Raw genomic sequence first — 12,048 nt, forward strand, 5'->3', positions numbered from 1 at the left:
TGACTCTATAAGGTATCAGCGGGTGGCAGAAGTGCGAGAGGGCTATGGGACGCATTCTTGAATTTCTGCTCAGAAATTCGTTGCGAGCCATTAAGTTCGGTGAGATCTATACTTTGCTGGGTGAATACCAAAAAGGGGGATATACCCGGTAAAACCGTAAAAGAATGATATGTAGACAGGCAATGCTAAAATAATTATATGATAGCTGGGAAACGCGAAAACTCTGCTCGTTCAAAGGATTGCTAGACTTGATTTTCTAATTTAGGTATTACATCACTACTCCATCTACCGAAAACGCTCAGTAACTGATTCCCCAAGTTAGCGACTCAACTTAACGCAGCATAACAAATGCTAGAACAAGTTTCAAGAAAGAATACAGATGGCGCTCTCATAAAGAAACAGCACATACGTATATACATAGGTGGGAAGGCAGGGGAACCCGCGTCCTGGACCATCCATATTCATCTTACTTGTCCAACAGAAAAAAATATGTATCTACATGCGCCGATTGCAGAAAACCCACCCACTTTTGGATAAATACAACACAACCAGACATAACTTTTTATTTGAAGGCAAATACTTAGAGTAACCTGAGCAGACCTGGATTGGCCCATAAGAAAACTAGCTGCTTAGGGCACCAGGGGACCAAAAAACTGCTTTCAAACGTCCATTTTACAATTTTAAAATCGCATTTCTTTTTCAAACTAAAAATTATACCTACAAACGACTACAGCTTACCTTTCTGTGTTTTCGTCTTGAGTTTACAAAACATGGGAAAAGTCGCGCTTTTACTTATTTTTTGTTTTGTGAAACTGTATTTGCCTCTGTTTTTGTATTTGCTTTCTTACAAAAGGTTGCGCTCACGCACTTCGTAGTTCAGGATTAGGAGGCCCGGGCATCAAGTTACCTTAATCCGGAAATAAGTACATAATTATTACCTATACGAAGACTACGTATGTAACTGTATAACTGTATTTGCGTGTTGTGGTCACAATCTGTACATTATGAATGAAAGATTTAATTGGTGTTGCACCCTAGCTATTGATTTTATATGAGCCCAGGGTCCGGCAAAAGTGAAACTACAATTCTAATTTTGTGAGATTCCATAAAAACTATGAAATATCAATCAATTAAGATACCGGTTGCAACAGATTTTCTTCCTGTCATAAAGGCAATGCATCACATATAGGTATAGCTCATTTGCCTGCATTGAGCATTAGTTACACAAGAACCTCCGTAACAGTAACATATATAGTTACTACATTGTGCTATATGTATGAGCAGCTGTTTATTATACTCTATAGAAGATAGTATTGTGCCATATCTTACGTCATGTAGCCTGAGGCGTCAAAGGAAACACTAGCATACATGTTGCATATGTTCGAGGAATTAGGCAGATGTGCTTTGCGAATTACGAAGAAATTACAATTAATCTTAAGTATGCGGGTCCTTAAATTTATGATGTAGCAAAAGTGGTTTTATTTGATTATCAAGTTACTAATAATCTACTGTGTAAATCTAGCGAAAGACTCTTCCAATCTCTTCCCAGACAAGAAGTGAGACTCGTCTTCCAAATATTTACACAATAAATCTTGGATTTAAGCATGTTACTTATTTCACATACATATTTTTGTAACAAAAGTGTATGTTTTCTATAAATCTAAAATTACCACTCATTAATGTGAGCAAGTGAGAAACTAGCCCGTAGCGGATACCATTTCAGCTGTCAGACTATATAAATACTATTAAGTCATCAAAATTTCAGCTCATTCTTAGCAGTGTTACGTTGACTGACAGCTGTGTCCAAAATTTCAGCTCAAACTAGGTGTCCTAACAGTTTGTTTACATAAAGAAAGTCATAGTGTATCGGTCTGCAACCGCTAGAGCACTTCAGTGACAACCGGGTGTCGCAACGAGCTGCCTTGGTAGGGGCGTGCACTTTCGAGACGCACTCAGATTGCGCTTGACCATAGCTCCGTGAGCCTACAATAAGAACTATTTGCTCAATATTTATCGAAAATAACATAAAAAAAACAGAATATCATAAACCATTCTTATTTTTAAAAATTGTTGCATGTTCTTATTTTCAAATTAGTGGCGCGTTAGAAACATAAATAATAATATAGTTCTGGTTAATAAATTAAGAATATCCTGGAAAAATGCGTTCATTAAGTTTTTTCATCAGCATAAGTGCGTTAGTGGTGTGCTGCCTGCATTTCACGAAGGGCGACAGGGAAGTTGTAGAAATTGGTACGTAGATAAAATTATTATTTACATTCTTATCATAACATACACAGGTAACACCACGATTGTTACACCCGAGGGTTTGGAATAGAAGAGGAGTAGGTAACTATATATATATACCTGCATTTGATTTATAGGATTCTTATATTTTCTATTGGTATTGGATTTTCCTAAATCTAGTGCTCATACGATATTTATAACCGCAAAGCCACAAATCGTATTTTTTTAACAATTTAAGTAGACACTGTGGACAATAATTTGCAATGGCATAACACATTTGAGTAGAAACATACTGTTTATTTCAAAAGAAGTTACTTATATTGACATCTTCAAACTGCTTAATCAAAGGACCTTAAGGGACGGAAGGCACTTCTTCTAAACTTAGGTCATACCCACACGTGTAGAGTTTCGTCACCAATAGTTCGCAAGCCGTAACGATCACGGTCGAATATCTTCACGGTGTACTGCTGAAGCGGTCTAATTAGAAGAGTATACATTGTAGCAAACCTATCATATATTGTGTGCTTGTTTTTTTTTATTATTATTATTGGATTGTATTGGAGGAAATCATCAAATGGGCCTCGCTATGGGCCTCGCTCGGTGGGTTTTAGCCAGTGTTGTTCCTTGTTAAGCCCTTTATATCCCTGAGGCTTATGTCCTGCTGTAGTGGAGTAGTGATAAAGGCTGATGATGATTTGTGAATCGTGATTTTAGTCGCTCTGTTATGGGATTTCAGCATTACTAGTGTACTGGCCGTTTACTTATAATACTTCCAGATTTGCGTAAGTTTTTGAGGAAAACCAGCGACATGTTTAATAATATTTTTGGTTACATTAACCTTTGCTAACGAAGTAGTAGAGCTTTCGGTAGTTAATATGTCTCTCGATCTTCCTGTTATATGTCCCACGTTGGGAGCAGATTATCTGATCTTTCGTCTCCACTTGGCTCTGTCTTCAGCGTCTCTTCTGGCACTAAATATTGAATGTACATATACTACCTAACGTGTTTTTTTACTTAAAAATGCATCTTACTAAATGTCTTCGCTCTTAAATGGCATGCTTATCAATAATGCAAGAAGCATAAGATCTTATTAGTGACTTTTATCTAACACTGACTTGTCAGTATTTCAAAATTTTCCATTGCTTTTTACGGCCGCGGTAATTCTTAGGAGAAACCCTCAAAAAACCCAAATCCTTATAAACAATCCGCACGTTTGCCCGCTCTATATTCTGCTATATCTACGTCATTAGAACTAATTTTATATCCATCAGTATAATTAGTTAATATCATTGGAATCGTAATGTCGGTAACCACATGACTGTGCATACCATACTTGCATAAGCGAGCTTCAAGTAAACGCATCTAAAGCCGGCTGTTTCCCAAGTGGAGCAATGGTAATTTCTGTCAAGGTTAACCATTCGACATGAGGTTTTACATTCAGATCTATATCTTAGTTTATTAAGCAAATTGCATTGCTAGAATAAGCGATAATTTGGCGAACGTTTGTAATGGCAATAGTGCAAGATTTTGTAGTTAGAAGGGAGCTAAAGAACAGCTTTTGACTCACGAGTACCTACCTATGTCAGATCAACTTAACTTGAACGCCACTCACTTCATTTTCTTCTTCTTTCTAACGCTTCTCCATTTCCGTATCCTCTTCTAACAGTCACTAACGATGAATAATCGTAACATCAAGAACTTGAAGTACAAGATATTAGATACAGGATATAAACAGTATAATGCAATGTTAACGGTAATATATACAGCAAAAATACTAAATGTTTTCCTGAAACTTGACCCTAAAATCAAAATTATTACTAGGAAGTCGACATATTGCAATGTATACATACAGACATACACCTCGACATACATTGAACATACAAAATCCGCATAGTTGACCCAATAAGCCAGCATCAACAACATATTATGCAAGTGAGCTATCGAGACTTGAACAGGTTGTCGCACTTGGTGTCGACTTGTTGTCGAGATACTCTCGAGTTGCTATCGAGTTGTCCATTGCTATAGGAAGAACGATGGTTGTTGCAGATGGCAATTGTTTTATTGTCAATAAGAAAACGTTGTTATTACCATAACATAAATAAAGTTCTCGTTGATTAACGGCCAGTTTCTTCATCAAAAGTTAAAGATAAAGTTATGGCTAAAGTAAAAGTAGCGGTCAAATTCGTTTTTTCAAGGCTAAAGTGACAGCAAAACTAATAGAAAAATTGAATTTGACCGTTACTTTTACTTTAGACATTACTTTAGCCATAACTTTAACTTTAACTTTTGATGAAGAAACTGGCCGTAAGAGCCTGAGATACCTACTTGCGCGAAATCTGGGAAATAAGTAGTACCTCAATCTAAACAAATAAGAAATGTTATCAACATCGTAGTGTTAAATTAATGTAAACTATCAGACTTGTTCACTGTTTTATATTTGCATGAGCTGTTTGAATAACCTTCAGAGCTAAACTGTTTACCTACTTAAAAGTTGATTCTCTCGAATTTTCCATAATAATTTAGTGGATTAACCTTCAGGGCTTGCACAACCTTACCAGTATATCACCTTATCAGTTTATTAGAATAGAGATGAATTGATTGAGGGTATGTTGAGGCAAAAGATAGGTATCTATAATATTATCTGACTATCCGAAGAAATATTAAGAAAATAAGAAGATTAATTATTATACAGTTTATTAAAACTTTAAGCTAGACTCATAAGAGTACAAATTGTAGACATTCTGTTTAACTGAATCTAAGCAAATCAAACTGCAGTGCTGTTGCAATTCTTTTTAAACGTCCCTTCCCTTCAAAAATTAAGCACACTTCAAGCCCTGAAATTACAACATAATTCTGTTTACCAACAAGAATATACTCGGTGAACCAATATTTTTCTATACTATGAAGTGCTCATCTTGAATTGAAACCGTGTTCTACTTTTATGTCAATTGCCTTACTACACACTTGAAGATGAAGTAGGAAGTCCCCTCTTGCTAGAAATATCTATAGCGGTTACCGCATCTTATTGTCTTGAGCAATTCTCAACCGTTATACTCAAACACGACTATAATATAATGCCCATAAAATATGTCATGCGTAGACAATAGACGAGTTGGTTACTAAACTCGGCCAAGAGTTCCCAAAAGACAGTTCCACTAAGGGCCTCAGGGGCCAATACAGAAAAGGTACTTCTTGACATTTTACGTATTGGCAAAAGTTGCCGTACAGGGACTGAACCCCTGGGGCAGTACTTATGTATTCTTTTGTCCTAAAAGTTTCAGATGCTTCAAATGTCTACAATTTGTTATGTAGGTAACATTTCAAAAGTTTTTACAGTATTTAGGTATTTCAAAGAATTGGCGTTCATAAACATAGACGTGCTAATATGTTTACTATACGTAGGTACAGACAACTTCGACGTTCAGATTATTTATAGATAGCTACTATAGAATTAGATAACCGAATTAGTTTTAGCTAAGCTTATGCATTATGCAAGTCTTTCAAAAGTGCAACTGCATTATATTATTAATCTGTCTAATTTTAATTTACAAATAAAACAAGCGACAAATTCAATATTTCAAACGTTTGTGACTCAAAAGAAGTTTCCAGCAAAACACTTTTTAGATATTCGAAAATTGCCATTAGTAGGTACCTATTTGTGAACTTATACTTGAACTTGACATTTTCAAAATGAACTATCACCAGAATATTTGAATATATATGCACTTAATCTTATTCAAAAGCAAAAAGTATTTTGCTAATTTTCCTGCTCAAAGTTAACATTGACATTCTCGAAATGTTACATGTTTATTGTTTTGCATTTATAAACCATTTCCTAGCAGATAGTTTCGATAGACAAAAAACTGTCTCGAACTCATACTCAGATCGCTTTAACCCTTCCACAGTTCCTTGAGCTTTTGCATTTTTACATGAGTAGGTAAGTAAAAATAATTTCTTGTAACGTAACAACTTCGCGTTTCTGATTTTGAAGAAGCAATTTGATTATGCGTACATAATATAATCAATCAATTAGGTACTTTGTATGTAGCTATATATTTTCACAGAAGATTTTTAACCACATAGGTACCTACTTAGGCCTTATCCTTGGCTATTCCCCAGTGCTGGCTCCTTGACATAGAAGCAGGCACTCCATTACGGGTCACCTAATGGTATAGTGACCATAACTGCTATTACTGCGGATACATTACCGGTTACATCATGTGCGACCATTGCCCAACGTTGCAGAATCGCCCCCGGCTATAAAACTTAATGACGGACCTTTAGGTACCATAATAACAGATCTATTGGTTCTGCAATTACATTAAACTTGGTATTTTGAAAAGTTTAAAGTTCATACTCCGTTCTGGCTACAAAAGGATTTTAATCTTGGCTCGGATAACAGGCTTAGCAAAAGCACAAGACTAATCATAACATAAATGCATAGGTACCATCAATTTAACAGCTGAATTAGCACTCAGTCCTTCAAATTACGGATTACCAGTGCTAAATTGATAGTCATTTTGCATTATAAAAACTTTTTTTTGTAGGTAAGTAGATGGGAGGAATGCACAAAAGAAACTTAAAGCTTCCTATTGCGTACCTACGTGACTGGCAATATATTTTTTTAATCAAGTACCTACATCTAAGTAATCGATTTGTACTTTGTATCGATACTGCTCTTGAAGGTTCAAAGATCACAGCATTGAATCCATAAGTATCATGTCGACAGATATATGAAATGTTGAGGTTTTCGTAACGAATGCATTGAGCAAGATGGCGACTTGCTTTGCTCATCTGAGCATCAACAAATAGTGACGCAAAGAACAGCCAAGGTTCGACCCATATGTAGGTATCTATATTTGGAAAAATTTGTTATTATTCCATGAGAAAAAGCATGCTAGAATGATTAACTACAAAGTGAATAAAATTAAATATTTAATAGGTAACCAAACTTCTGCTTATCAAGTCCAAAGTCGAAAATGCAAAGGATTCTAGCAGATTTATCATATTTTTTATTCAACTATTCGTTTATTTTGTAACACATTGTACCTATCTATTATTCATGCAAAATAACAGTTTCGCAACCATAAAATAATAACGAACAATGCATTTATCTCCATGCACGTATCGAACTTTGCAAAATATATTTTATGACAACTTAAACCACAGTTTCTTTATGAGAAACTGCTTTACACGCACGTCTAGGTACCATAAATATGTCGTGTTCCTATATTTTTTTAGTCCTACATATCTACTTGATTTTTGGGAAGAGCTCGTGGCTAAATCAAAGCCGCGCGGATCGATCGATCATAAGGTTAAGCAACGCTTGGCGCGGTCGGTCCGTGGATGGGTGACCATCTTGTCATAATGAGTTCTTCCGTGTTTCGGATGGCACGATAAACTGTAGGTCCCGGCTGCCATTTAAACATCTTTGGTAGTCGTTACGGGTAGTCAGAAGCCAGAAAGTCTGACATCCAGTCTTACCAAGGGGTATCGGGTTGCCCAGGTAACTGGGTTGAGGAGGTCAGATAGGCAGTCGCTTCTTGTAAAACCCTGGTACTCAGCTGCATCCGGTTAGACTGGAAGCCGACCCCAACATAGTTGGGAAAAGGCTAGGCAGATGATGATATCTACTTGATTTTTATGTACCGATTAGAATGTTCCTCATAATTACTTGAAGAAGTTATTCACCATCACCACGGAACAGAAACATTGTTCGGTCGAGGTAAATAAAACTTACCAAAATGTCTCTAAGTGAAGAGATTACTTACGTACTACTGTTATTTACCAATTATGATATTTATGCATCCCTGCTGATTTTATTACAAAATGAATTCAATGCGATAATTATTTACAATCAACTTTCTTCAAGAGCAAACAAGTCTCCGATCGATCGAGACAATTTCAAAACGGGCCATTTTTGTAATTGGCCAGTCCACTGGTGTCCTCGTTTCGTTGCCAAACTGTAACTTCTACTGTAAGCTGATATTCAAATTACATAAGAATTGAAACTGTAGTATGATAATTAAATAAATACATCCACGATATTGGTAAAATGTATACATACTTGTATCTGGAGGTTGTTTTGTGAATGTGATGGCAAACTGCAATCTGTCCTAGTTATAGAGTTTTGCAACGATTTGGTGTGGAATTTTTCGATAATGAATGTCGCTTGTTTGTTTATTGTATTTCACGTTGTGCAACAGTGTATAGTAAGTTCAACTCAGTCGTGCGCGCGGCCTTTTGTGTGGGTAATCCTTGTACATATACAGTGACTTTGTGTGCGTGACAAGAGGTACAGTCAGGTACAAATACAGTTATTTAGGGGTTGTATACAGGTGTTTACAGAAAAATAGTTATTACGTAATTTAGTGTTAATTTTTTTATGATTCTGAATCGCGCTACTTGAAAAATCAAATGATGAATTTTCGGATTCGCTACTCTCCAAGGTGAATTATAAATTCTGACTCCATGTCAAAATGTCTATAGTATTCTTCTTTTTTCTTTTGTACATGTCGACAAGTATTACCCCACATCCCTTCATCAATTTGACTTAAACGTTCATTTATGAGTTTCATTATTTCCGTCTTATTTTGGCCGACATTATAGAGGCAATATATTTTTTTTTAATTCCCCACACATTTTGTTTACATTATTATACACGATTACGTTTTTTTTTTACATTCTTAGTCCACACTTTTATTTATTGTCCGCGTACCCCGAGCTAGAAAATATGTAAGGAGTATTTAATTCATCTTAGATATTTCACCTCATTTATTTCTTAGGCCGCTGCCTCGAATTTTGCGGGCAGCGGGGCGGCAGCGGCGGCGGCGCGTTCGGTTACCGTTTTGAATGGAGCTCACCGCTCGTTGCCCGCTCCCGCGCCGCTGTATTCGAGGGCCGGTCCATTTGATTATACGCGTAAGATCCTGCCGCTCCCGCGCCGCCGCCGCTGCCGCCCCGCTGCCCGCAAAATTCGAGGCAGCGGCCTTAGACACTCTCAATGTAAATTTGAAAAGACGTATGAACTGTACTATAACTTATTTAATAATAAAGGGCTTTGATTGTTGTTTCATTGTTTGAAACGCTTTACCTGACTCCTTAATAATTTATCCGTGAATAACTATTATTTTTGTAAACGACTGTACCCATAACAAAAAGCGATAAGAACACGTCATGCTCGGACGACGTCACTGTCACACGAATGAAAGTTGTATATTTACAAGCCGACGCACACATAGGGCCGCGCGCAAATCTGAGTTGAACTATCTATACCCCACCATTGATGAATTGCTAGGAAAATACCAACTGGAATAGAGATGATCTCACAAGTGTTAATTCGAAACATATAGGTAGGTATACTTAATTACTTATAGGTAGGTACGAAGTAGGTAAAAAATAATATGTACCTAGACTTTAAGAGCTTTTGCTTATTATTTTAAAATTGGAATCCCACGCTAGCTTAAATGAGGAAACAATGAGGAAGGAAACCAAATCGAATAGGTAGGTACTTACCAACGACTGCTTTTTGAATTAACTAATGCACTGCATTAATTAATGAACGCCAAGGTAAGGTACTTAATAATCTTTAAGTTCGTTAATTAATGCAGTACATTGCAATACCCATTTTTAAAGTTGTCCATTTTATTTAAATGTTGTCCTTAATTCAGATACCAGCTTAGGTACTTACGTAGCTCATGCTGAGAAGACCAAAACAATGAGACCTAATAACATAAAAAACATACTAATTTCATCGCCTAAAAGACCTAGCAATTGAATGACAATAGTTCACACAAGCTGTCAGGGTCACTCAACACCCAGAGGTTACGCAGACCATTAGTGGTCGAAATACTATTACGAGGACAAAACCGTTCAGCTAACCAAAACCATTTTACACAATAAATGTTTGGGACCGGACACGTTATTGTTAGTTCACCATTTCTATTTTGTAAACGATTCCATTCCAATTATATGACTTCTAATGACGATGACACAAAAGAATCTGTTTATCCAGTACCTAGCTGCCTGAGTCGTCCTAAGTAGGCCTCCGAGGAGTCTTAATCTGTAACTAGTCAATGCTGATTGGATAGTCCCACAACCTATTTTAAGAGTCAGATCTTACCCTAATAATCTAAGACTATGACGTATTCATAGATAAAGTTTATTTTTAGTCTGATCAACAAGTTAAATAGGTACCTATCTCTTCAATATGTAATTTTAAATTCAATATGTAAGCCTACTAACATATATTATTTTTTTCAGAAAGAATATTTGCAGCATGCAAGAAATCTTCCCCAGACTTTGATGGGTGCATAAAGAGAGCTTTCAATAAGGTTCGACCTTATTTTAAAATTGGTGAGTACCTCCGATAATCATATAGATACAGACCTCTACGTATGTGTATAATTAAATCAATAAATGTAATCGTCATGTTTCAGGCATACCAGAGATGGGCGTGGCGCCCTTTGACCCCCACTTCGCGCGTGAGATCAAACAGACTCGTGCTATCAATGGAATCGGATACACTCTCACGCTGAACAATGTGTACGAAAGAGGATGGTCGCAGTCTACAGTCACTAAATACAAGTGAGCAGCAGTTTATAATTTGCAAATTTTATCCTTGAACTTAAAAAAAACCTCATTCTACAAGCAGAATTTTCTTACGAGTGCCTTAAATTTTTTCCAGAACTGACTGGGAGAACCAGCGCATAGTTTACTCACAGTACTTCCCAGAAAAATGGCTGGAAGGTAACTACGAATTCAAGGTAAGTCAAGTGACAACCCCTTTAAAAGCTAGCCACTAGCCACATTCCCATAAGCTCCATAAGCACTAACCCATAAGTAACAGTAGCAAATAATATTGATAGAGCACTTACTTGTCATTATTTTTTGCAAGTTACTCCACAAAAGGCATCCAGATAGTTACAAATTATCAGAAACCTTCAATAAGACTCCACTTTCCAGGGTGACGCCTTCGGTCTAGGCGTCCTCCGGTCGGGTCACTGGAACATGACGCTCCGGGACTACTCGCAGACGACGCGCATCAAACGTAACGGCGCTGGCGTCGATGTGCACGTCGAAGTGGACCACATCGGAGACATGGAGATACATGTCGGCAACCTCGTCAGGGGGAACGGAATTCTTGGTAGTTATATGCGTAAGATACTTTCAAAACTACCGCTTTTGGGGTAGTGAGTAGACTGCACCTTGTTTTGTAGTTTGCACCGTAGAGTATTGATGTGATGGTAATTATGTACTTAAGAACTAGATGATAATCACCTTCTTTTTCACGTGTGTCTGTAAGTTTCATGCACGAACTACTTTTTATGAGGATTTCCAAACGTGGCCTGAACGGTTAACGGTAGTGTTTTAGGGGCTTTACCTTCATTTCTCTAGTATGGCCAGCATTGAACATTGGTGTATATTTTCAGAGCGCATGCTGGACCGCTTGATCAATGCGACGTGGAAGCCAGGCTTCGCGGTCATCAGGCCGCTGATCAACGACCTGGTCAGCACAGCCTTCACTGACATCTGGAGCACGTCCTTCAAGGACTTCCCCATCGATAACTTCATAAGATGAAGTTCTTAGCTTTAAGTGTTGAAATTTTTAAGTGCCAGTTTGTATATATGAACTTATTTTTAGGAACAAAATATCATCATCATCATCACCTTATATTAAGGGTTAATAATATTATAGTCATAAAAAAACAATTGGGTTCATCGTTAATTTGTTTAAGACAGACAATAAACTAGTCATATATTTTCATTGAAGGAATTTGCTTTCATTCCCTTTTCTACTTTTAG

The 12,048-nt window shown here is 36.9% G+C and overlaps 1 protein-coding gene across 2 annotated transcripts; it reads left to right on the top strand.

The window, feature by feature from the left end:
- Positions 1-1,781: 1,781 nt before the first annotated feature.
- LOC126054945 (uncharacterized) lies at positions 1,782-12,000 on the top strand. 2 transcript variants are annotated; one of them, XM_049842004.2, is made up of 6 exons: positions 1,782-2,250; positions 10,507-10,599; positions 10,683-10,830; positions 10,931-11,009; positions 11,209-11,401; positions 11,676-12,000. In XM_049842004.2, the coding sequence occupies exons 1-6, from the start codon at positions 2,160-2,162 to the stop codon at positions 11,822-11,824; spliced, it is 753 nt and encodes a 250-aa protein (XP_049697961.2). In that variant the 5' UTR covers positions 1,782-2,159; the 3' UTR covers positions 11,825-12,000. The 2 variants fall into 2 exon arrangements, with proteins under 2 accessions (XP_049697961.2, XP_049697962.2); XM_049842005.2 differs by having other exon boundaries at positions 11,209-11,389; positions 11,676-11,998.
- The last annotated feature ends 48 nt before the right edge of the window (positions 12,001-12,048 follow it).

This window comes from Helicoverpa armigera, chromosome 5 (assembly GCF_030705265.1).
Source record: "Helicoverpa armigera isolate CAAS_96S chromosome 5, ASM3070526v1, whole genome shotgun sequence".
NCBI lineage: Eukaryota > Metazoa > Arthropoda > Insecta > Lepidoptera > Noctuidae > Helicoverpa > Helicoverpa armigera.

Bases quoted from the DNA above. Each gene is read 5' to 3' on its own strand.
- LOC126054945 (XM_049842004.2), top strand. From the start codon at position 2,160: ATGCGTTCATTAAGTTTTTTCATCAGCATAAGTGCGTTAGTGGTGTGC. The intron at 10,600-10,682 runs GTGAGTACCTCC...GTCATGTTTCAG, and splicing joins TCGACCTTATTTTAAAATTG to GCATACCAGAGATGGGCGTG. The intron at 11,402-11,675 runs GTAAGATACTTT...GTATATTTTCAG, and splicing joins AATTCTTGGTAGTTATATGC to AGCGCATGCTGGACCGCTTG.